Source organism: Schizophyllum commune (assembly GCF_000143185.2).
Source record: "Schizophyllum commune H4-8 unplaced genomic scaffold SCHCOscaffold_5, whole genome shotgun sequence".
Lineage (NCBI taxonomy): Eukaryota > Fungi > Basidiomycota > Agaricomycetes > Agaricales > Schizophyllaceae > Schizophyllum > Schizophyllum commune.
Window position 1 is genome coordinate 316,427 of NW_026089542.1, and position 22,790 is coordinate 339,216.

General features: G+C 58.5%; 10 protein-coding genes across 10 annotated transcripts; 5 read left to right on the plus strand and 5 right to left on the minus strand.

Moving 5' to 3' along the window:
• The first annotated feature begins 35 nt into the window (after positions 1–35).
• SCHCODRAFT_02620830 (MFS general substrate transporter) lies at positions 36–2,923 on the plus strand. Its single transcript, XM_050345021.1, has 18 exons — positions 36–55; positions 108–537; positions 593–606; positions 661–790; positions 838–882; positions 939–984; positions 1,037–1,084; positions 1,135–1,234; positions 1,290–1,616; positions 1,672–1,680; positions 1,730–1,761; positions 1,813–1,937; positions 1,988–2,038; positions 2,091–2,131; positions 2,182–2,216; positions 2,269–2,390; positions 2,446–2,539; positions 2,601–2,923. Exons 2-18 carry the CDS (start codon positions 292–294, stop codon positions 2,702–2,704), a joined length of 1,569 nt encoding a protein of 522 aa, XP_050200316.1. The 5' UTR covers positions 36–55; positions 108–291; the 3' UTR covers positions 2,705–2,923.
• Positions 2,924–2,984: 61 nt separating this feature from the next.
• Positions 2,985–4,810, plus strand: SCHCODRAFT_02620833 (uncharacterized protein). Its single transcript, XM_003036346.2, has 5 exons — positions 2,985–3,097; positions 3,153–3,166; positions 3,219–3,419; positions 3,473–4,008; positions 4,059–4,810. The coding sequence occupies exons 1-5, from the start codon at positions 3,049–3,051 to the stop codon at positions 4,630–4,632; spliced, it is 1,374 nt and encodes a 457-aa protein (XP_003036392.2). The 5' UTR covers positions 2,985–3,048; the 3' UTR covers positions 4,633–4,810.
• Positions 4,808–5,941, minus strand: SCHCODRAFT_02687227 (uncharacterized protein). Its single transcript, XM_003037708.3, has 5 exons — positions 5,804–5,941; positions 5,515–5,669; positions 5,391–5,427; positions 5,273–5,339; positions 4,808–5,191 (listed from the first exon to the last, which is right to left on the minus strand). Exons 1-5 carry the CDS (start codon positions 5,849–5,851, stop codon positions 5,016–5,018), a joined length of 483 nt encoding a protein of 160 aa, XP_003037754.1. The 5' UTR covers positions 5,852–5,941; the 3' UTR covers positions 4,808–5,015.
• Positions 5,942–6,074: 133 nt separating this feature from the next.
• On the minus strand, positions 6,075–8,604 carry SCHCODRAFT_02574208 (uncharacterized protein). Its single transcript, XM_050343862.1, has 9 exons — positions 8,414–8,604; positions 8,149–8,363; positions 7,698–8,099; positions 7,496–7,644; positions 7,402–7,448; positions 7,233–7,348; positions 7,132–7,185; positions 6,634–7,075; positions 6,075–6,577 (listed from the first exon to the last, which is right to left on the minus strand). The coding sequence occupies exons 1-9, from the start codon at positions 8,545–8,547 to the stop codon at positions 6,142–6,144; spliced, it is 1,995 nt and encodes a 664-aa protein (XP_050200317.1). The 5' UTR covers positions 8,548–8,604; the 3' UTR covers positions 6,075–6,141.
• A 1,379-nt stretch (positions 8,605–9,983) lies between these two features.
• SCHCODRAFT_02699810 (uncharacterized protein) lies at positions 9,984–10,556 on the minus strand (the record flags this gene model as incomplete). Its single annotated transcript, XM_050346936.1, has 2 exons — positions 9,984–10,394; positions 10,443–10,556. The coding sequence occupies 2 exons, from the start codon at positions 10,554–10,556 to the stop codon at positions 9,984–9,986; spliced, it is 525 nt and encodes a 174-aa protein (XP_050200318.1).
• Positions 10,557–11,096: 540 nt separating this feature from the next.
• On the plus strand, positions 11,097–14,046 carry SCHCODRAFT_02245078 (uncharacterized protein). The gene is made up of 7 exons (XM_050342180.1): positions 11,097–11,267; positions 11,395–12,467; positions 12,519–12,565; positions 12,618–12,733; positions 12,785–12,838; positions 12,900–13,341; positions 13,399–14,046. Exons 2-7 carry the CDS (start codon positions 11,478–11,480, stop codon positions 13,814–13,816), a joined length of 2,067 nt encoding a protein of 688 aa, XP_050200319.1. The 5' UTR covers positions 11,097–11,267; positions 11,395–11,477; the 3' UTR covers positions 13,817–14,046.
• SCHCODRAFT_02620861 (aspartate-semialdehyde dehydrogenase) lies at positions 14,026–15,609 on the plus strand. The gene is made up of 2 exons (XM_003036349.2): positions 14,026–14,569; positions 14,621–15,609. The coding sequence occupies exons 1-2, from the start codon at positions 14,203–14,205 to the stop codon at positions 15,472–15,474; spliced, it is 1,221 nt and encodes a 406-aa protein (XP_003036395.2). The 5' UTR covers positions 14,026–14,202; the 3' UTR covers positions 15,475–15,609.
• Positions 15,610–15,808: 199 nt separating this feature from the next.
• On the plus strand, positions 15,809–19,603 carry SCHCODRAFT_02620864 (TPR-like protein). Its single transcript, XM_050345022.1, has 3 exons — positions 15,809–17,899; positions 18,527–18,649; positions 18,706–19,603. The coding sequence occupies exons 1-3, from the start codon at positions 16,019–16,021 to the stop codon at positions 19,477–19,479; spliced, it is 2,778 nt and encodes a 925-aa protein (XP_050200320.1). The 5' UTR covers positions 15,809–16,018; the 3' UTR covers positions 19,480–19,603.
• A 980-nt stretch (positions 19,604–20,583) lies between these two features.
• On the minus strand, positions 20,584–21,506 carry SCHCODRAFT_01138708 (uncharacterized protein; the record flags this gene model as incomplete). The annotated part of the gene is made up of 6 exons (XM_003037710.3): positions 21,357–21,506; positions 21,301–21,307; positions 21,054–21,250; positions 20,930–20,996; positions 20,817–20,888; positions 20,584–20,742 (listed from the first exon to the last, which is right to left on the minus strand). The coding sequence occupies exons 1-6, from the start codon at positions 21,458–21,460 to the stop codon at positions 20,584–20,586; spliced, it is 606 nt and encodes a 201-aa protein (XP_003037756.1). The 5' UTR covers positions 21,461–21,506.
• Positions 21,507–21,738: 232 nt separating this feature from the next.
• Positions 21,739–22,385, minus strand: SCHCODRAFT_02620872 (uncharacterized protein). The gene is made up of 3 exons (XM_003037711.2): positions 22,032–22,385; positions 21,959–21,970; positions 21,739–21,896 (listed from the first exon to the last, which is right to left on the minus strand). Exons 1-3 carry the CDS (start codon positions 22,354–22,356, stop codon positions 21,886–21,888), a joined length of 348 nt encoding a protein of 115 aa, XP_003037757.1. The 5' UTR covers positions 22,357–22,385; the 3' UTR covers positions 21,739–21,885.
• Between the last annotated feature and the right edge of the window lie 405 nt (positions 22,386–22,790).

Here is a 22,790-nt window from a genome sequence, read left to right on the forward strand (position 1 = left end):
TACCATCGTAATGACTTTGAGCCCTCCCGGGAAACATTCCAGTCATACACGAACGGTAGGGTGCCCTGATCTGGCCGAAGGACCTTGGTCAATCCACCTGACGGCAGGCGGCAAGGATCTCGTCATAGCATCTAACGTCAAGGTCGGTCCTTCCGTCTGCAAGGACATTGAAAAGACACGCCATGGCGGCGTCCCTGGCACATTCGTACCTCGCTTCTTGCGCACACTTTGCTGCTCTCATACACTAACGCCGGAGCGGGCATCGCTATCCCCTCGAGCGGCAGCACACTGATGGATGGTCAGGAGAAGGGTCTCGCGCGCACGCCTTCGCGAGGAACGGAAGATTCGTCAGCTACAGTTGCGAGTGCAGGAGATGTGGGGGGACTGCAGCGCATCGTGTCTCGCGCGCGGAGCGGCTCGGCGCTGCCAGACGACCCGGTGGAGAAGAAGGAGCGCCTGAGCGACGATGACTGGGAAGACAACCCGGCCAATCCGCGCAACTGGAGTAACGGGAAGAAGTGGACCGCTGTTGGCATCGTGCGTCTCGTCCTGTCCTTGTTCTCGATGCGGATACTGAGAAGGGTCTACATAGGTCTCGTTCTATACGTGAGTCCACCTCACGGTCTGATATAACCGTCGACGCCCTTACCCTATACTTAGATTCATCCCTCCGCTCACCTCGTCTATGATGGCTCCTGGCATGCAAGAGATTGCATTGAAATATAGCATCACGAACTCCACCGTCCTCGCTCTTACACTGAGTATCTTCGTCCTCGCACTTGCCATTGGGGTAAGCGATACGGTCGCCCTCTTCGTGTGGATGCTTATGAACTTCAGCCACTTGTCCTCGGCCCTCTATCAGAGATCTACGGCCGTACATGGGTACGTTCGCCCTCGTATCACGACGAGCTGCCGCTGGCTAATGAACTGCTTACTAGGTTCTACATATCGCGAACCTGGTATCTCTAGCATTTAACCTAGGCTGTACGTGCTCCAGCACGCGCTTCCATTTGCGGGAGTTTGAAACTGTTTTCAGGCGCTTTCGCCCCTGCCACAGGATCCTTCATTGGCCTGCGATTCCTGAGTTAGTCCATCGGCCTTCTCGCCCCGACCCCATCGCTCATATATGAACAGGTGGTCTAGCGGGTTCCGCCCCAATAGCCATCGGCGGCGGCTCCATCAGCGACCTCTTCAGCGACCGCGACCGCGGCGGCGCCATGGGCGCATTCTCCATGTACGCCCCTTCCCTCTCTTCCGTTTGACTTTCTCATCCACTCACCCACCCCCAGGGGCCCCCTCATCGGCCCCGTCGTCGGCCCCATCGCCGGCGGCTTCATCGCACAGACTGTCGGCGTCAAATGGGTCTTCATCGTCATCGCCTGCCTCAACGGCGTCGCCTCCGCTGTCGGCATCCCCCTCCTGCGCGAGACCTACCACCCGATCCTCCGCAAGCGTATAGCGAAGCGGAATGGGGACGTCGAGCGATTGAGGGTGGATCCGGTGGTGGAGGAGGCGGGGATGAGCAAGATCGAGATCATCTGGGTTAACATCCAGCGTCCGATCATGCTGCTGTTCGGGGATATCATCTGCTTCTTGCTCAGTCTTTACATGGCTTTGTGAGTGGCTGAGCCTGGGAATGGGGGTGCTTTGCTGATTCTGGTGATCTTGCAGCGTATATGGGTAGGTCGGACGCGCTGCGGGTGGTGCGCTCACTTACCTCTTACCTCAGGATTTTCTACCTAATGTTTGCGACGTTTTCGGGTGAGAAGATCTGTATTACTTCTGGGAGGCAGGAACTAACACTCGACGCAGCGTTCTTCTCCACGACCTACGGATTCAAGGCCGGCGTCGGTGGCTTGGTGTACATTGGCATCGGCATCGGCTCCCTCGTCGCCGTCGTCATCGGCGCGAAGGTTGGCGACAGGATATACTGGGGTGTACGTCTTCGTAGCCGATGTTATCTCTGCTTCGTACTTACGCATTACAGCTTTCGGCGAAGTATAACAATGGGATTGGGAAGCCGGAATATCGTGTACCGGTGCGCGGGGTGCAGTGCGACTTCGTGAAAAAGATGCTGACAGTATTACTAGTCTCTGGTTCTTGGGTCGATGGTCATACCAATCGGGCTATTGTACGGTCGTCCTCACGGCGCTTACGATGTGTACTGATCACCTCATGCAGCTGGTATGGCTGGTCGGCTGAGGCAGCTACCCACTGTACGTTCGCTCGTCGCTTAGCAGAGTCAGTGCGCTGATAGCAACTTTACAGGGATCGTGCCCATTCTTGGCACTGCTGTCTACGCTTTCGGTCAAATGTTGACCTTCCTGCCCATTCAACTATACTTGGTCGATACATTCACCTACGCGGCTAGTGCGGTCGCCGCTGCCACCGTACGTTTCCCTTCGGTATACGCTGGCTGTCTTGCTTATACGTCTTGATTCCTAGTTCTTCCGCTCCATGTTCGGCTTCGCCTTCCCCCTGTTCGCGCAGGAGATGTTCGACACGCTTGGAATGGGAGGCGGTCTGTCCTTGCTAGCCGGTAAGTAGGCTGCGCAACAAATGGCGCATGTGTGAGACTGACTGTGTTTGCGATGGGTCAGGTTTGAGTATCGTGCTCGGCATACCCTTCCCCATCTTCCTGTGGTTCAAGGGCGAGTCCATTCGGGCGAAGAGTCGGTTCGCGAAGGCGAGCGTGAAGGCCTAGGTCATGATGACGACGTTGGCGATGGTATATCGGTCGTAGAGTATGTAGCGCCGCGGCTTGCGGCTTTTGGGTTCTCATGGAGGGTAAAATATTGGTATGCTCTGCGTGGACTGCAACAAGCGCCTCGTATTATAGTCGAGCTATACTGTAATTGCAATGGATATACCACGCGTCAAGGAGGACTTTCGTACACTTTGTATCTACGAGAATTTTTGAGAGCTAAAGAGAACATGGCCTGAGCCACAGTCGAGCAGGCACGACGTGACTGACGGCCAAACACGCGCAAAGCATTGTTCCCTCCTTCCATCTGCAAACGCGACGCGACGCGACCGCACCTGGGCACCATGGCCGTCAAAACGCCCGACAGCTTCACCTTCACGGTGGGAAAGCTAGGTACATGACAATGCCATCGAGTACAGCGCGTGGTAGAGCTGACTATGTGCCGCAGATGCTGGAATGGCGGTAAGCGCGCACGCGCGTCGTGGTGGGATGCAGTGACCCATAACGAAGACAGATCCTCCTCGGGGAGAGGGCTCACTTGATTGAGTTCCCCTCCATTCTATTGCCTCCGGGCGCAACAGCGGGCTCCATCGTCAACATTGCGGTTCACCGGAACCATGCTGAGGAGAAGCGGCGCGACGAGGAATTCTGGGGTTTGCAGAAAGTGATCCTGGAGGAGTTTGGGATGCACTCGCCGGAGCCCCCAGATTTGCAGGTGCGTGGTATGCAGCGAATATGCAGAGTTCAGCGCTCATACGCGCTTTCCAGGTCCGCAATGTTACCCAGACGTCCGTCACCCTCGAATGGCCGCCCATCAAGCTCGCGACCGCCCGTCTACGCTCCCTCGATATCTTCCGCAATGGCCAGCGGCTTGCCGCCATACCCTCCGCGCTCACCAACACGTCCACCAAGCTCTCCGGCCTCGAGCTCGACTCCGAATACACCTTCCAGCTCGTGCTGCGCACCACCGCGGGCACCTACCCCTCGAACATCGTCAACGTGCACACGCACACCATGACGGACACCTCCGGCATCTCCGTCTGCTTCGGCACGGTCGAGAACCCGGAGCTGTTCGAGGCGAGCAAGGCGGCGCTGCAGGAGATGGGCGCAAGGTGGAGCGACAAGATCCAGATCGACACGACGCACTTTGTGTGCACGACGCCGGCGACGACGCCCGCGGGCGCGCAGGCGAGCGGGAGCAGCGTGCCGACGAATGCCCCCGGGATCGAGTACCAGCGCGCGCTGCAGCTGAGCATCCCGGTCGTGCAGCCGCAGTGGATCCTCGCGTGCCATGCGAACAAAAGGTGCGTGTATGCGCCGCTCGCATCTCTCGTTGGATTGACACGCTATGCAGAATGATACCCATTGGCAAGTTCTACCTCGGGGCCGATCCCCCACCCATCTCCGGCCCCTACTCCCGCCCCCAGTCCATGTCGCAGGCCAGCGTCAAGACACCCATAAGCCCCCACGCTAGCCGCGCCTCCATGCCCGCCCCCGCCCGCACGCCCGAAACCGCGTCCCCCTTCGTCAACCAAGGCCCGCAGTCGCCCATCCAGCGCTCCCCGCCGCACCCCATCGCGGAGGAGGAGTCCACCGACGCCACCGCCGGCGAGCCGCACAACCGCTCGCTGAGCTCGGAGAGCGCGCACAAGCGGAACGGGACGATGAACCGCGAGTTCAAGTTCCCGACGCCCGTGTCGTCGCCCGTGGTCGCGCAGGGGCCCGTGTCGATGGGGCTGGGCGCGGAGGCGGCGGCCGCGGAGGAGGCGAAGCGGGAGAGGAGCGAGAGCCCGAGCACCTTGGGGTCGTCGGTGTCGCGAATCGAGGTACCGCCGCCGCCGCCGGTGGAGAAGGAGACGTCGGGGGCCACGGAGGCGGAGGCGGATGGGAACGATGATGTGGGCGCGACCGTGGAGATCCCGTTGTAGATGGCTCTGTTCGCTAGTTTGGCTCTGGACTCTGGCCCTACTGATACTGTTGTTGTGTAATGCTTTCATGGAGGTTTCTCTCGGAATACCATGGTTAGTCACAAGCGTTCTGAGATTGACATTGATTTGACCTTGAAGATGAGCTTTCTGCCAATGAGAACGGTGCCTTCAGCCGGTAATGCCGTGACAGTCTAAGAGGGTTGATTCGTGATACATAGGGTACACATCTACCGAGATTAGCCTTCCAAAGGCTCGTGAGTACAAATTATAAGTAGCAGGCAAGCACAGAATAAGCAAAAGGGAGGAACGGAATATAGATGGCAAGTAGGTTAGGCAGAACATGGTGAAGATGAGGGGTAGTCTCAAAAGGTAGTTCCAAAGCGCTAGACGCTGACCCATACTTGAGCCTTCTTCGTCGGAGGGTAGAAGACGACAGTCATGAGCGACAAGTCGTATGTGGTGTAGCGGTTGCCGTTCTTGATCTTGCTGACGCCGAAGGTCTGCCCAGCGGCATGGTTGGACAGGGTAGCGACGACGACGGGCGTGTTCTCGTCGTAGACTGGAGCGGTTCGTAAGCATGGGACGCGCATGAGGAATGGCATGTGAGGGGAAGATGCAGGATGTGAGACTAGCGACTCACCTTCGGGGACGATCTTGGTGCCAGGCGCAACGAAGAAGTTGCGGAAGAAGTCAACGTCCATCTGGACCTGTAAGGGGAGTCAGTGCCGCGCATAGAGCTGACTGTGTATGTCACGCACGGGAAATGTCATCCGCTGGATAGCATACTTCTCGAGCCTATGGTGATGAGTTAGCATCGGGCGAAACGAAAGGGAGAGGAAGGATCCAAGGAAGGTGTGAGGACAAAGGAAGGAACACACGCACGTCAAGCAGCTCTTGATCTCATCTCCAAAGTCCTTCTTGCTAAGACTGCAGAAGCCTGCCGTCGCGGCCGACTTGCGCGCCGCGGTCTTCTTCGTCTTGGGCTGCTTCGCCGGGGGTACCGGCGTCGCGTTCGATGCGTCAGCCTCGAGGGGGCGCTGAAGGAAGTAAGTTACTCTCGGTTCATAGTGTGCTGTGAGTGATTTATTTGGAGGTATTGGGTAGCGGGGAAGGGTAGAATGCGACAACGCGACACCCCTTCGGGAAGGATCAATAGCATCTTCACACGTACCTTCGCGCCGGCAGAGATCGCGTCCAGTTGCTGGAGTGTAGTTTGCATGGCCGTTGTACGTCGGGAAGAGGGGAAGGGGAGTGGGATGTCGCTGTCGAGGAGATGATGGTGGTATGTGTTCAAGTTCGAGAAGGATCGTCGTCGTGACGCGACGCGCCTAGATGCGTAAACGAAGTCACGCTGGCGCGTCGTTGACCTGCACGTGGACAATCTCACGCGTGTCACGGCTCGACTTTTCCTCTGCTCTCTTTCTCACCCTCGACAACCATGGGCCATTCTTGTCAGTCTTCACCTTCATGTTTTTGAAGTCTCTTTCGCTCCAGGATACACTACAACAACTACGGAGAACCGACTGGCTGCATCCATCGTTCCCATTGCGACGTATCTGGAGGCTGGTGTGACTCTTTTCCTGGCAGCGGGGTCGTATCAAGTATGTCGTCGGATACTGCCAGGTCAGGTAGTAAACTTGGGAGTTGCGACGTCCGATCCATCTCCGGCGCAGGAGTCCCGAGCATATCATCCAGCGCGGCAGACCACACAGTTGGCTCCTCGGGACCATAACCTATGGCCGCTGCCGCGAGCCCTCCCATGTGTACCTCGCTAGGAGAGGGCGCTCCTTCTCCTACGGACATCTCAAAGCCATATCTATCGTCGCGACTGGGAGTGCCCTGGGCCAAACGGACGCTAAGAACCTGCAGTTCCGCATCGATTGCGGGTATCATGTCGACCCCGTCGATTCCAATGAACTGGCTGAAGGCGAGCAGATCTCGCAACCTACGACAGCGACTTTCAGTTGATATACGGGGATCAGTGTTGCCTCGAGATCATACCTCGTCAAAGTCTGATGACGCTCGTACAAGGTGACGTCGACGTCCTCGTCCTCGGAATCGTCGAGGAGCACCTCTGCCCAGGCATCAAACCCACCGACCTGGTTGAATCGCAGCCAGTGTGACGCGACGACATTCCGGACGTCCCCGACAGCGTCGACCACTGCACGCCGCGCGAGCGTTCTAGCACTCTTGCTGAGCTTCGTCCCCAAATCGGTCGAATATACTCTCGCCATATCTAGGTGCGACGCGGGTGCGCGATGGAGCGCGACGGCGAGGACACAATGCGCCACGCTGGTGCTGTGAAGGCAGAGCTGCAGGCTGGGCCCGGCAGCATGTGCGCGAAGGAAGCGGCGGAGGCGGATGAGGTGCTCGCGGTGGCGTTCGGCGGCAGTGACTTGCTGAAGGACGGTGAAGTCGTCTGGCGGGTTCCGAAGGGCGCGGACTGCGGAGAGGAGCTACATGTTAGCACAGTGGTGGGTGGTAGATGTTCAAGCTCACTGCCGACGATCCTCGCGAGCGCGTCGCGCATTAGGTATATGCTGCGGGTGTACACTATCTTTCGTTAGTCGGGCGTTTGCCGAAGAAGCAAGAGTGCGCACCAGCCTGCATGAGTAGGACGACGGCGTCGCGGCGGGATAGGCTGGATGCCTGCTCAAAGGCGTCGTCCACACTCGCAGGTGTTGAGCCGCAGATGAGCTCCTCGTCGTCCACGGAGCTGCATGATGGTTCAAATGAATTCCACGGAGGAACCGTGAGGTGAGTCCATACAAGGGTAGGCTCGTCCCTGTCTTGATAGCAGAGATAGCGATGAAGACCTAGGCGACTTGTCGATAGTTCATTCAGAGGATAGTGAACGACCTACCAAAGCTACGCGCCATTGAAAGCCAGCGAGATCCCTAGACGGCGAGTCCCAGATATCGAATGTGGTATCAATAGCGTCCATATCGGACAGCGACCTCAATTGCCACACGAAGGCGGTCGCCCAAGGTAGATTCGTGTTAGGCGTGTGCGCTACAGGAGCTCTGTCACCGGTCGTATAGTTTATAGCCAACAAGTACACACACCTACATCGAGGATGTTGAGCAGAAGACAGGAAGCTGCGTTCTCTCGCGAAGCCAGTGTGGTGATCCCATCCAAGTGCGCTTGCCGCACAGCCTCGCCGTACAGCTGCGCGCATATGGATCTTCGCCTTCTTCCCAGCTCGCGCAGCTCTCGGGTACCCATGACCGCGCTGGAGACCGAATTCCAGTCAAGGTGGGCGGCGGAGTACTGCCGGCCGTGCGAGTCGTATCCCACATAAGAAGGGTCGACGGACACGAGAGACGCGATTGCGAGGAGGCAGAGGGTCAGGACGCGAGCTTGAGGGGCGAGGAGCTGTATATCCCATCCACAGCTTTCAAGAAGGGCACGGTGCTGGCGAAGAGGAACGAGTCCAGGACCGGCTGCAGGCATCATGGATGTGCACACTGGGAAAGCAGGCTTAGCGTGCTTCAGGAGAAGAAAGCGCTGGCGTACCCTGTAATGCATCCTGGATAAGATGGCACGGAATGGAAGAGATGGTGCTTGAAAGCACAGGAGGGATAGATAACCCCGACTTTCCAATTACCACGGCGCTACCAGAGGCCTCCGCATCTTTATGGTCGGTGTGTTTCCTGCTGCTCTGCGCTTCGCTGTTGGCCGGCTTCTTCGCCGAGCCACGGGGCTTTCTGGGAAGTATAGTGGTAGTACATCTTTGGACGCGCTCAATCACTCTGTCACGGTGAATACGCAGATAACCTACTGGATGCCCTTCTCTAAGCAGCGAGGGCACGACTTTCCGTCCGGCTGAGGATGACAGATGACCCTCTTAAGCTTGCAGTAGTCGCACGCTCGTTTCCTCTTAGTAGCAGCAGTGTCAGAGCTAGATGTAAACATCGTCGAGATGCTCTGGCAGGAGGAACACAACGAGCAGAGTTGAACAGAGAGGATTTGGCGAAAGACAAGTTGAACCAAGAGTCTGGCGCGTGCTTATTCCCACGCGTACAGCACGTGCGATCAATCTGCGGGAGCGCGGCTTGGTGGTCAACCCAAGGGTTTTCCAAGCGGCCGAAGGCCGCCCGACTATCCCGACGACTCACGTGAAGCTGCCCAGGGTTTTCCGCGCCGCTGCGCGGCGCCCACCCAGGGTTTTCGACTGTGTCGGGCGGCGCGCCCTGCGCACCGCCACCACCCCCACGGCATCTCGTCAAGCGAACGGAGGATCATCACGCACATATGCACATCACATCAAGTTCAACTTGATGGGATCTAGTCAGTCTTGAAGCCTTCTGGGGTCCTGATAGCCCTGCGAGAGTCTCTGGTGCTTGTAAATCAGAAGAAGTGTTATATTCTCATACTAGTGTACTATACATGTAACAGATTTAAAGAGAAGCTACACTGAATAGACAACGATTGCAGAAAGAGAGGAAGAGGAGGGACAAAAACTCGCCGAGTCAAATTAGGGGAGGCATAAGGAGGACCAAGAAGAATCGTACCGCACCGCGGTAGCTAAGTGCGATCATCGGAACGTTACTGGACGTGCGCAAGCGGGTAATCCGGCGGCATTGAGGAATGCTCGATCGGATGGGGGGAAGGAAGGGGTGGCGAGCGTGTATTTTCTCGCGAGGAGGAGGGAGGGGGCGCGGTGGGAGGGACTACGCCCGCAGTTCATGCTAGCCGCTGTTGTTGTGGGCTCGGGCGCTCTGAATGGATTTGTCGGCACTACTTGGGGCGGGGCAGCGGAGGCGCGAGGGCGCGCGCGGTCGCCGTTGCCTGTCTACCATCGACCCATTTGTTGAGCGTGCTGCGAGAGCGTGAGCAGCAATGATATTGATGGAGCTCACCATATCGTCCAATTTGACCTCGAGAGCGACCGCGACTGCTCGCGGGTAGCGCACTCGCCCTCCCCTAATCCGCTTGACGCTCCTCTTCCGCCACGGCGTCCTGTTCGTACGCTCGAGTTGGCCTCGGGGCCTCCGTCTGTAGTCGGGCGTCCTTCGTGCGTCTGCGCTAACGCACTGGATGGTGGTTGATGTCAAGCTTGAGCGTGAGCGCCTGCGTCTCCGCGATGTGGCGTCGCCTCGTGGCCGGACCAAGTTGGTCTCACGTGCGACCAAGTTGGTTGCACGTGAGACCAACTGTGGGAATCTCCTTCCATTTAGGAAAACCCTGGGCATGGCGGAATAGACGAGCGCGGAGCGCGGCTTGGTGGTCAACCCAAGGGTTTTCCAAGCGGGGAGCGCCAAACGCTCTGCTCAAGCTCTGCTCTTAACTTTTACCTCACTGAATTCGCTGATCAGATTTTCTTGGATCGAGACAGATAGTCGGCGTCTTTACAGCTTCTGCTTACTACTGTACCCCATCCCCTCGAATTTCGCAGCCCCTTCCACACCTGTAAACCACTCCACCCTATCCTTAACATACTGCCTCCTTCTCGGCCGCAACTTTGTCTCGTGCAAAGTGAAGTCGTCGACCGTGCCGATTCGCAGGATGCTCATCCCTGGGAATCCCTCGCCGACGCGATACATCAGCGTCCCACAGTTCGAGCAGAAGTGGTTCGTCATCGTATGCCCGCTCCCAATGGTCTGCGACTGGGCGAAAGTCTTGAGCTTGTCCTGGCCGCGCAAGTGCCTGAGATACTTGTCGGCGATGACAAAGTTGGAAGCGAACATGGACGCGGTGATTTTGCGGCAGTCGTAGCAGTTGCAGACGAAGGTGTCGACGAGGCCGGGGCCTTGAGTGGCCTGGCGGGCGATCAGCTTGAGTACTCGCAGAGGGCGACACAACCTTACGAAAGATAGCTGAACGGTGCCACAAAAGCATGTCGCTGTGGCCTCGTCCTCTGTGGACCAGCCGTCGTTGGCGAGTCCAGCTGGTGGGAAGTACGATTGCTTGCTGGATGGCATGTCCTAGCCTTACGCTTATCGCTTCCGGGCTAGCTGGTAGAGAGTTCAGTTGAGCGCGAGATGCAACCAAGATCTGGTACATATAGCAAAACGGAAACACACGTTTCGCTGACACTTGCCCGGAGAACCGCTGACCGTTGCTTACCAAGACAAGATAAGCGGTGACCTGCAGATTCAACTTGTCGCCATGAGTCACTAGAAATCACTGTTTTCTGTGCAAAACATCCTATAACGTTGGACTTTCGAGCTACAGAATAGCCATTCAGTGAGTCTTCCGCGTTTGTGAGAGCTCGCCCCAAAAGCTAAGGTCAGTATCTTGAGCGGAAGCCAAAACCAAATCGCAGCAGAACAGCAGAATCTGTAAGACTATAGCATATCGAGTTCGAAGAGTGCTATTCTTGATGCTTCAGAGATTCAAGCCAAGAGCAGAGGAACGATGATGGGGGCACGGAGCAAGTTCAACTTGGCACGTGCTTTAACCACGCGCGTCGAAATCCCGGAACATACGGCCCGATCAATAGGCGCCCCTGGTAATACCGCACTCCACCTTTTCTTCAACTTCCATTGCATCGTGCCCGAATTTGTGTTATCCTTCTCCTCTCTCACAGTGGAACACATTCAGGAGTCAGACCACAAACTCCGTCTCGACCACAGGGCATCATCAGCGCATTCAACTTCTACTACATAGTGTCGCGCATTCCTCTATACCGGGTCAGTACAGTATCAACATCAATGACTCTATCCATGCAAATATGACACTCAAGTTGCACCAACACTACATACTGCACTGCTTTCTCATCGCGAGAAGTACACAGCATGATTGCTAACCCTTTCGCAGGACATCGCCCCAAGTCGGCTAATTGTCCGTGCTCTTATGTTGAGGCGCGTCCGTTGACCATCGGCTTGTCGTGATCCTCGACCATGGACCCCAACTCTCCAGATTCATCAAGCGAAGGGAAGAAGAGGAAGAAGTCAGCCTGCGACTACTGCAAGTCGAAGCGGGTCATATGCCACCCTCAGCCTGATGGCAAGCCATGTCCACGATGTGCGGAGAAGGGAGTGGAGTGTACGACAACAATCGCTCCGAAACGGACGAGAGGGAAGGGAAAGAAGACTCTGATGAAGGAGGCCGCTGCCGCTGGTTTGACCATTCCTACACCCGAACCTCGTTCTTCGAGTCGACGCGCGGAACCCATACCTGGACCCAGCAGCGCACTCGTAATACGCGGTGACTCACCTGAACCTCCCCCTCTTATACTGCCCAGCACTTTGGTCCAGGATGCTCTCGAAAGTACGCATACACATTTAGATGTCCGTATCGCCCCCCGCTTACGACCGCAACCAGTCTTCACGCGTTTTCCTCCTGCGCAGAACCCACTGTTTTCGACGGAGACTCTTCGTGCTGCCCTCGAAGAAGTTGGCTGGGACCCTGCGCGTCTCGACCCATCTCGTCGCGTGCTCACCCACTGCATCCTCGCGTTTTCCTCCCTTGTCTCCGTTGACCCGTACTTCGTCGGCTGCGACGCCCAAGGCGGCCGCTTCCCAGATCGCCTCGTCCAGTGGGATCCGCTCAACCTCAACACGCGCAGCAACCTCGACTCCACCCTCGGTGGGGTCGATGTCGCGGAACTCGGCAGGCGACGGCGCGACATCTCACGCCGCTTACACGAGGAGGCGCTCCGTTTGGCGCGGAAGGAGGGGATCGCGACGCACGCGTCGATGGATAATGTGGCGTCGTGCTTTCTGCTGGATTGCATCGAGAATCCGGACGACCCTGCGGATCGGATGGGGTGGGCGGCTGCGTATGTGTGGCAGTTCAGGTCGCTGGCGGAGTTGGGGAAGCTGGACTGGCAGCATTCGATAACGACGCTGAATGGACACATCGTCCGCTTGCAGTGGCGAGGTTCACTGGTGCGTATATCAGTCCTGCATACATTCAGACAGGCGGCTCACGCTCGATAGATGGTCTTAGCATTGCACGCGTTGACTATCGATAGGACGCTCCCATTGTACGTGCTGCACGTCCTTTGCTGTGTCGGGTCTCTTCTCAACTATGCACAGCTCCGCAAGCGATGAAGAAATCATCTGTGGACCCGTGAGCACGACTTTCGAGGACGCGCTCGCACGCGCATCATCCCTCACACCTGACGCAGCGGTGGTGCTCCTCATGAATTCGCGTATGTGCCCTATAGATTCTTCGACAGTCGCGTTCCGACGATTTTTTCAAGTTTTGAATCGCACGATACACCTAGCGAGAGATTGCGTCGAAAGCCTCAGCGGACGTAAGCGCGCCATATCCCTTCAATCTATCACATTGTGCTGATCTCGCGTTTACACTCGCAGTTGCCGCCCGTCGTCGCCCCCTCGACGAGGTCGCTGCTCTCCAGATGATCTCCGCCATGGAGCTCTTCCAAGCCAGCGCCAGCCGCTTCCGCGCTTACATCCTCTCCCTCGGTAACCACCCCGAGCTACGCGTCGGCCTCCACGCCTGCGCTCACGCCCTCGGCACGCTTGCAGTCTCCCTGTACCGCGCTCTCCAGGCGCGCACCGTCGACTCCGCCGTGCGCGACCCCGCTGGGGCGGCACGTTTGGCTGCGCAGCGCCGTGCAGCGAAGGCGATTGCGGTGAGGGCGGTGGTGAAGGGGAGTGTGGATGTGAGACGGGCGATGAGTCCGTATAGGCTGCGCTTCAAGCAGTTCTCGGGGCTGGATTCGTGGGCGGAGGTGTTGATTGGCGACAAGTCGGGGGCGGTGAGTACGGACGAGCGCGCGGAGGCGCTGTTGAGGTGCGTAGGGTGGCAAGAAAATTTCACGTCAAGGAAAGCTTACTGACAGAACGTCAGGTTGCGCGACGTTGTGAGGTTCAGCAGCTTCGCCGGAGTGGATATGAGCGCGACGACCAAGGCTATCAATGAAGAGCTGGACGTCATTCGCTCAGCCTCGACCACCCAAATCGCTGAGGAGACTCCACATACCTGGGAGGTGGATACGCCGGAAGCCTGGCGGGGCCTACCGATGGACATGCCCGTGGATGATGATATCGGCGCAGGATTGGCCAGCTTGAGCACGCAGCAAATCCCAACCGATGTCAGCACCTTCGACCGCTTCGCGAATTTCTGGGCGATATTCCACGGAGGTACTGGGACGGACCTGTCGACTGTGTCCGCCATGGACCCTCTGCATCCCATGGATCCCATGTTTATGGAGGGGACGTATCAGTCGGATGAATTTATGACTGGCGAAGGAGGTCAGGGGTACTGACTACAACACCTATCTCTAACCGAGTCAATACTTTACCGTGTACATGAAATAGGGATTATTCACGCGAGTCTGCGCTATAGCAGAGGGACTTTGGACTTGGGTGGCATGCCGCGCCCCTATTCGCGATTAATCATTCGCCAGAAATGATCGCGAAGGTTAATTACTCTTCGCGCATTTCTTCCTCGACTTTCATCCCCCTCTCCCTCCCCATCCTCCCCCTCCCCCTTCCCCCACGATCTTCCAGCGCACAGCAGTGTTCGTGCGCGGGTGCAGAGCGTGAGAACCGCGTGAAGACTAAGCGCCGGAACGCCGATCAGGGATCGCTCCATCTCGCCGCGCCGCTCATTTATTCCTTGACGGAGTCATCTCCCTCATCGCCGGCGGCGATGGCGCAGCCTCTTCAACCGAGCGACACCACCGAGTTCCCCCCAAGTCCCCTCCTCCACAAGTACCCGCGCTCTCACATGGCAGACGGTCGCCAGAAGATCAAGGTCGGCGTCCTCGGTGCGACTGGCACCGTGGGCCAGCGCTTCATCGTCCTCCTCAGCCAGCACCCCTGGTTCGTGCTGCACAAGCTCGGCGCGTCCCCCCGCTCGGCGGGCAAGCCGTACGCGCGCGCGGTCACCTGGAAGCAGGCCGTCCCCATCCCAAGCGTGGCCGCGGACATCATCGTGCACCCCTGCGAGCCGGAGCACTTCACCGACTGCCCCGTCGTCTTCTCCGGGCTCGACGCGGACGTCGCGGGCGATATCGGTACGTGATCTGCGCTCCCCATCGATCCCCTCTCCTGACTCGCACCCGCAGAGGCCGCCTTCCGCACGGCAGAGCTCGCGGTCTTCTCCAACGCCAAGAACTTCCGAAGAGATCCCAATGTCCCCCTCATCGTCCCCCTCGTCAACCCCTCCCATCTCTCTATCATCCCCCAGCAGCGCCGCTTGAATTCCCTCACCAAGGGCTTCATCGTCACCAACGCCAACTGCTCTACCACCACCATCGTCATCCCCCTTACCGCGCTCGAAAAGGCGTTCGGCCCCATCGAGTCTGTCCTCGTCACCACCATGCAGGCCATCTCTGGCGCAGGGTACCCAGGTGTAGCGTCACTAGACATCCTTGACAACGTCGTGCCCTACATCGGCGGCGAGGAGGAGAAGATCGAGTGGGAGACGCTGAAGATCCTTGGTGGTGTCCAGGCGAGCGATGATGGCGCAGATGGGAAGACGCTCGCTTTTGACATGCACGCACGCCACCCTCTACGTGTTAGCGCGCAGTGCAATCGTGTCCCTGTCATTGACGGTCACACGGAATGCGTCTCCGTACGGTTTGCGCGGCGCCCCCCACCGAGCCCACAGCAAGTGCGCGAAGCCCTCGCTGCCTATACACCCGACGCGCAGACGCTTGGTTGCCCCAGTGCTCCGCGGCGCTCGATCGTCGTTCACGAAGAGCCGGATCGGCCGCAGCCGCGCCTCGACCGCTATTTCCAGGACGGTGCAGGCGTCTCGGTCGGTCGCGTGCGCCAGTGCCAGGTGTTGGACATCAAATTTGTCGCGCTCGCGAACAACGTATCGATTGGCGCGGCGACGAGCAGCATCATCAACGCCGAATACGCGGTGCTCAAGGGCGTCGTCGCCCTGCCTCAGCAGCAGCAGCAGCAGGCGTGATTGTATTCTTGTATAGACTCTGTTAGAGGGGTATTGATGTAGTAGTGAATACTGTAAATGTACGACTGATGACGGCATGGTTCTAACTTCGTTCCTTGCTTCCTAGCAGCCTATCATCACACAAAATGAATGCAGGGCGCACATATGCGGGTGCTGGCCTTGTTGTCCGAAAAAGGAAGGTCTTGTTGCGGCAAACGCCGAGCCCCTATCAGCGCGTCCAAGCGTGGGCGCCTAAAATTGCTCCTTCCGTCTTTTCCTCGGCGCTTCCACGGTGCGCGTGCTGGTTCATATGCTGCATTCCAAACTCATCGATGTTCCATCGGTATCTTTTCAGAGCAAGTGCTCCTCCACATACGGAGACCAGAGGACTGAACCCCAGAGGAATTCGTCAGGGGATTTCTTTCAGATTTCCTTACTCATCTCGCGACGCGGCGCCTTACTCATCGCGTCAATCGATTGCCATCTTCAGCGCATGTCAATAAGCCATCCATAGCTGCCCTCCGGACAATTTGCTCAGCCGCTCTCTCGAACTTTCTCCTCAACCATGAGCTCCTCGAATCTGGAGATTGAAAAATGTCTGGTGTCTGGTCGGTGGGACGACTCTATACCTCGAGACGACCCCTTTTCTGCCATAGCAAACGCTGTGGTGGAAGGTCGATTCAAAGACGTTTTCTCGGCTTCGATTATCGGCGACCTCATCAACGCCACGCCTCCGTCTAACTCCAGCCTGGATGCTCTCCTGAAACCAAGTTCTTCCGCCCCCACAGCCTCGTCCACTGTCGACAAATCAGATCTTCTGCGGCTCTGTCTGGGTGCGGCCTCTCTGCACGCTTTTGTACAGGCCAATTGGACAGGTCCTGACCTTGACTTTGCTCCTGGGGATTTATGTTCGATCCCTCCTGACGAACTCAATCGCCGCGCCCTGCAAGAGCTAGCCTATGGCGGCGAGCCTGCATATCACCTAGCCGCGCACCCCTTCCTCCTGCGTCTCGCACAACTATCCTTCTCCTCTGTCTCCAACGCCCTCCCCACGCGCGCCTGGTGGCGCCTGCGTACGACCCTCATTCACGCCCAACTACTGGATGAGCCTGCCCCGCCCTCCGAAGACCTCAACCCCGCGCTTGAGAAGCTTGCAGGCGTATTAAAAGACTCGCCCGAGCTACTTGGATGGCTGCGCGTGGAGGAGGGTCAGCTGCAACAGGCACTTGGTCAGGAGAAGGCCGCGCGGGAATGCTTCGAGCGCGCAGCCGAGGCGACAGGTCTTGTGTACGAGCTGTCCGGCGCCCTCGGCAAGCGCACGAAGTTCCAGCAAAACGAGGTCAGCCAGCTGGTGCTTCTCGCGGAGAGCAAGTTGAAGGTGGAGGATGGGAAGGAGGGTGAGGAGATGGCGCTCGCGAAAAACGAGACCAAGAAGGATCTACCGGATAATCTGGCGCTGAACGACGATACGCTGCTGGAACAGACGGAGTATTCGTCGTCGAGGGCGGATCCGCGCACGGGGTCGAAGCTCGCGCACCTGTCGCCAGAGTCCCAGCCGGCATTGCATCCTGTCGACCAGTGTATCGTCCTCGGGTTGTGTGTCGCGCACCTCAAAGCCGCACCATCGCACTCGCTCGCTCCTTTCGCCAACTCCGCTGGTGTCGAGCCTCCCAGCGGTTCGTCCATCACCATCGAGGAGGCAAAACCGTACGTCGCGCGCGTCATTACCCATCCTCGCAACTGGAGCGTGCATACGGCGGCGCTGCTGCTACGCTCGCGACTGGAGGCATCTCGTACGCGTACGGTCGAGCGCGCGACACTGCAGCTGCAGGCCCTCATCGACCAGATGCATGCGGAGGACGCGATCAAGGACGCCTCGAACGCAGTTCGCTTGCGATACGCGTACGCGCTTCCTCTTCCCAGTCGGTGGGCGCTCGAGCGTGAGGTCGGCTTGCGCTACCTCTCGCTTGGTGTCGTCCGGTCTGCGCTGGAGATCTTCGAGCGGCTGGAACTCTGGGAAGAGGTTGTCCAATGCCACGTCTCCCTCGAAAAGCACTCCGTCGCAACAGCCATCGTCCGCGACCTACTTGATGGGCGCAAAGGCGACAGCGGCGAGATCGACGCCGCCCGCAGGGCAAAGCTCTACTGCATCCTCGGTGACCTCGCAGTAGCGACTCAACCAGCAGACGTTCCTGCTGCTCGCGCCGCCTACGAGCAGGCTCTCCATCTCGTCGGCGACCGCTCCTCTCGCGCCCTGCGTAGCTTGGGCTACCTTGCGTTCCAACTCGCGGCTCGGGAGAACGAGGAGAGTGCGGCATTGGCGGGCTTCCGCGAGGCGACGGCCCACCTGCGCGGCGCGGTCGCAATTAACCCGCTCGTGGGCAAGGCCTGGTTCATCCTCGGCTGCGCCTACCTGCGCATCGAGGACTGGCTCGGTGCACGCGAGGTGAGTGCTTCGTTTTCTCTGCTTCCCTGCTTCCTGCTTCCATACTCCCCTCCCACGTTCTCCTCACCACGTTCTGCGCTTCTCTTCTCGTCCACGCGAACGTCATCCACGCGAGCCAGCTCGCCGGGACCCTTCCGTTCCGCGCGTACGACTTTCGCCGTCAATTGAGATTCGCGCGTCCCGTTCCGCACGTGGGGCCCTCCTGGCGGTATCTGTCAGCACACGCATCACATCTGCCATGATCCAATCGATTTTGTATAGCTCATCCCCGGCGGGGATGTGTACTGCCATGTTTGTTTACCCACGGCGCGCTGCGGTCATTGCCTCACACGTATACCTACGCGCTGTCTGCACGACTTTCGTGTATCGTCTGCTGGCTTATTGGCTGATTACCAGCCACGTCATGCTCTTGCCGTACTCCGAATCGTATCTTCTTATCCCTAAGCGCCAGCGATGCCTCAGATCCCTATTTCCTCCCATCTCCTTCTTTCATCCTTTACCTTCTGTCCGTTTCGGTGGCTTTATCCACCTGATTGCATCGTTGGAGGCGTAATCGGTTGATTTGTATTTTATCCCTCTACTACACATCTTTTCAGCATGATCTTATTCGGCTAACCATCACCCCAGGCGTTTAGCGCATGCGTCCGCATAGATGATACGGACCCAGAAAGTTGGGCCAATCTCGCGGCGGTGTACCTGCGTTTGCGGGAGCTTCCGCCACCCGCCGAAGACGAGGGAGAAGCGCGCAAGGTGAACATTGACGTCCATCCGTCTTACAATGAGCAGAATGCTGATCATCAACACAGCCACTCCCTTCATATCCGCTCCTCGCCTTCCAAGCGCTCAAGCAGGCGCTTCGTAATGCTCATTCGAACTGGAAGATATGGGCCAACTACATGGTGGTCTCCGTCGAGGTCGGCGAGCTCTCAGAGGCCGCACGCGCCCTCGCCCGCGTCGCAGACGAGACCTCCGGCCAGGAGATCGACCCTGACGTCCTCGACAGGCTCGTCGGCGCCGCCGTCAAAGAAGTAGAGACAGGAAAGGAGAAAGAGGCGGAGGGCCAGGGCCAAGAAGACGAGCACGCAACGGGCGATAAATCGCGCGTCTCTGTCCTCACGCGCACCGTGCGCAGCCTGTTCGACAACAGCCTTCTCCCGCGGCTGGGCGGGTGCTCGCTCTCCACCGCCGCGCGCGTCCATAGGGCGCACGCGCGCTTCTGCGCAGCGGAGGCGCGGTGGCTGGAGGCGGCGGAGGCAGATGGGACGGCGACAAGCTCAGATGGCTCCACCGCGACGCCTACGTCCGCCGAAAAATGGGCTGATGCCCGCGCGGCGTGGCTGGAAGCGTTCCGCTGCGTGCGAGACAATCCCGATGTCTCCTTCGCAGAGCGAGTGGCTGCGCTGGAAGAGATCGTGGACGTGCTGAGGAACGTCGGCGGTGACAAGTGGAAACTACAGGCTCGCAGTCTGGTGCGCGCCTTCATTGGACGGGAGCGCGACGAGCACGAGGGCGAGGAGGGATGGGAACGCGTCGAAGCATTGGCCGAAGAGCTCAAAGGGGGCGCTCGAGTGGAGGAGTAGGCGGTTATGCGGCTGGCAGCTGGCGAAGTCGATAGGACCTTAGCCAGGAAATAAAATAGATCTGTACCATCAGTGTACTTCGCCCGCCTTCGGGAAATTCCAGTGCTCATCCTGGATTATCTGCGCGATTGCGAACGGCTATCTCCTTGCCAACGTTCTTACAGGCACGAATAGCGCCGCTTCTGGCTGATAATGGAGCTCAAAATCAGTGATTCAATCATGCAAGGCGGATCCGTGCTTTGGAGGACCAGTCGGGTCCAAGCACGGTCAAGGCTTCTCTGAGCCAAGCGAGGCACTCGCGCTTGCCACGGAGATGTGGTGTAGACAGGGTGCAGGATTATGCAAAGTCCTGCGCCGCCGGCAGCTACGCCGTAGAGCTCGAGTACGTACCCTTACACTCATGGCGGGAATGCGGAGTACCCTCTGCGGGAGAGGCAGTGGTCCTCAACAGCAATGCGCATAGATGCATGCGGCGCAAAGAAGATCTGGATGTCACAGGCAGAGTCAGATGCATCTATAGGACGTCGCAGGGTCGTGATGAAGCGTACAATGTACGTACAGCTACAGGCTAAGTCATGGTCAGCGTGGGGGAATATCATAAAAAGACAGCCGAGAGCTAAGGTAGGGGAAACATACTAGTGATACAGAAAAGCGTCGAGGCAGGATGGAAACTCAGAAAGCGAAGGATACATATCGAATCACAAGAGAAAGAGGGCCATACTGGTCGGCCAAGCATGATTGTTGAATTGTCGCGTGGGCGGCAGCCCACGTGCGGCATCGTAGGCGCAGGTGCTCCGACTCCCACGCATGCCGACTATTGTCCTGAGTCCACCGTCCGGATCCTCCGCCCCGCGCCGCCAACGGGGGAATGCGCCTCCCATTCTTGCGCGTCAACGGAGCCTGCGCGAGCCCGGGCCACTCTGCGCACACGCCCGACACATACCCCCACTCCTTCGCGGCCCGCCGATCCTTCCTGCACACAAGAACCGCAACGCACAGGCTTCGCGAGTCTCGCAGCGAAGTCCGCGGGATGACAGGCGGCGGGCCGCAACTCCTCGCCCGGAATCCAGAGCGGCGCAGCGGGATCTCGGTGGTGTGCTGGATTTACCACTGCAGGGCTTGCGCCATCCGGTTGAGGACAAGCGTCGTGACGATCTCGGTCACGATGGGGATGCCCGCGGGGCGAATGGTGAGCTTTGCGTGGAACTCGTCGTCCGGATGGGAGACCTCCCAGACGGCCAGCGTAGTGCGGCCGTCCACGCACTGGAGGTGAGAAGGGGCCGTACATGGAGCGCGAGGGCGTGACGATTTTTGCAGCGCGATGTCGGGTCATTTACCGAGTCGCGGGAGGCATCGTGAGCAGCGGAGCAGGAATCCGACAAAGGGCAGCGGGCGAAACGCGAGATGAGCTGTTAACGAGGGAGTAGAACCACGGCGCACACGCACTCACCTCCATGCGTGTGGGGGTGATCCGCCACTTGTAATCCTTGCCGCTCTGTGCGGTGAAGTGGCGGGACCTGCGAGGGTGTTAGCCGCGGGGACGAGGGCGGCGAAGGATTGGTTGGCCCACATACGTCGTATTTTCTCTGTTTTGCCTGAGAAAGTGGGCCATCGCAATTGAGTTGCGGTTGTTACCGTATACAACGTAGCCCGGGCTTTGAGACGGGCCGAAATACAGATACGAGTTGGAGGGTCCAAGGATGCCCTCATGGCGGTCAGCCCACTGCGCCTCGCGCGTGAGCTTGACGATAATGTTGGGCGTACTTGCTGCCTGCCGGAGCGTTAAACGAGGTCGCGCATCGTAAGGATCATTGTGCGTACCTCTTCACTGTGAAAGGCACATCAGTACGCAAGTATCAAATAAGCGCCCGCCTTACAGGGTGACCGCAGCGCGCCCCTCGAGGTCCTCAAAGCGTGCAGTAAACGGGTTATCGCCAAACTGGAGGAGGACAAGGGAGTTTGCGTTGCTCGAGGAGGGCATGGGGGGTCAGTGGGCAGCACAAGATGGGCGAGCATGCTGATGGGCCTCCGCCCGGTTTTGAACGGCAAGAGGCGTCCGCATCCCACTCGGGCGCAGAACCCGGATCGCGCGCGGCCCCTTCGCTCTCGTCCACGCGATTGGCCACATGCGCACACGTGTATGTTCAACTCACCACGTGGGCCTGCGCTCCGAGATCCAGGCGCGAGATGAGCCCCCGGCGCACGCTCGGCACGCCGCTATCGATGGCCTCCGCCCTCACCGTGCGCGACCCCCAGTTTCACGCCCCCAAGCTGGCTCGCAAAGCGTACGTGTAATCCGAACCAGAACCAGATTCGAGTACAGGCGGGAAGTATATCTCTGCGCGCCGTGCCTGGGCCCCCCAAGAATTAAGCTGGACGGTGAGAAGATCCATCCACGCGCCCCATTCAGTCGTACACTGCGCGCCAATGACAGAACGCGTCAGCGGGGCACGCGGGCGGGATAGCGCGCTAGACGCACCGTGCACGATTCCTGTCGCCCGCGTGGTCAGCCACGCGACAGCTTACTAGGCGCGAAACGACGTAAGGCGTACCGTAGAAGAGCGTCCAAACGAGGACGAACGTGAACGCGTTGTCCTTGCCCGGGTTCACGAGCGCAGGCAGGCCGCCGGGCACGTACCGCGCTGGTGACCCGCGGCAGTTGATGGCGAACAGGCAGAACGCGGTAAGCAGCGTAGAAGCGCCGAATAGCGCAAAGCCCTTGATGTGCTGGAGGCCCAGAATGCCCGCCACGGCACCAGCGAGGGAGGCGGTGATGAACTTGACAGTGTTCACGGTCGAGTTCGCCTGCACATTCGGAGGGTATATCAGCTGCACCTTCGCGTCAGGCGTTGCGGCGGCCGGTGCTTGCGTCGCCATCGTCGTTTGGGAGGAAATGCGCCGTGGGAAGTTTGGCATACGCGTGCGTGCCCAACACGTGCTTCGGATATTGCCGATGTTCAACTTTAAGGACGACTTTTGCGGACTTCGCGAATGTTGTAGGGGCGTACGGGTTGCAAGTGAAAACAGGAATGGAAGAGATAGAGCTGGCAGGGCTCAACCAAATATTACATGCAGGGCGTGGCCGTGTTTCGAAAGCCACGAAAGCTCAGAGTAACAAACTCGCATTCCAAAAACCAGATACAACTACAACAGACATTGCTATGGTACTATACATATGCTGGGTATCACGATGCAAAAAAAATTGTCCATGTGTGTCACTATGCAGGAAGGGAGTATCGCGAAGGCGAAACGCAGAAACATGTCGCAAAGACGAGAGGCGAGGAGAAGCTATGGGGATGGTAAGGTACGAG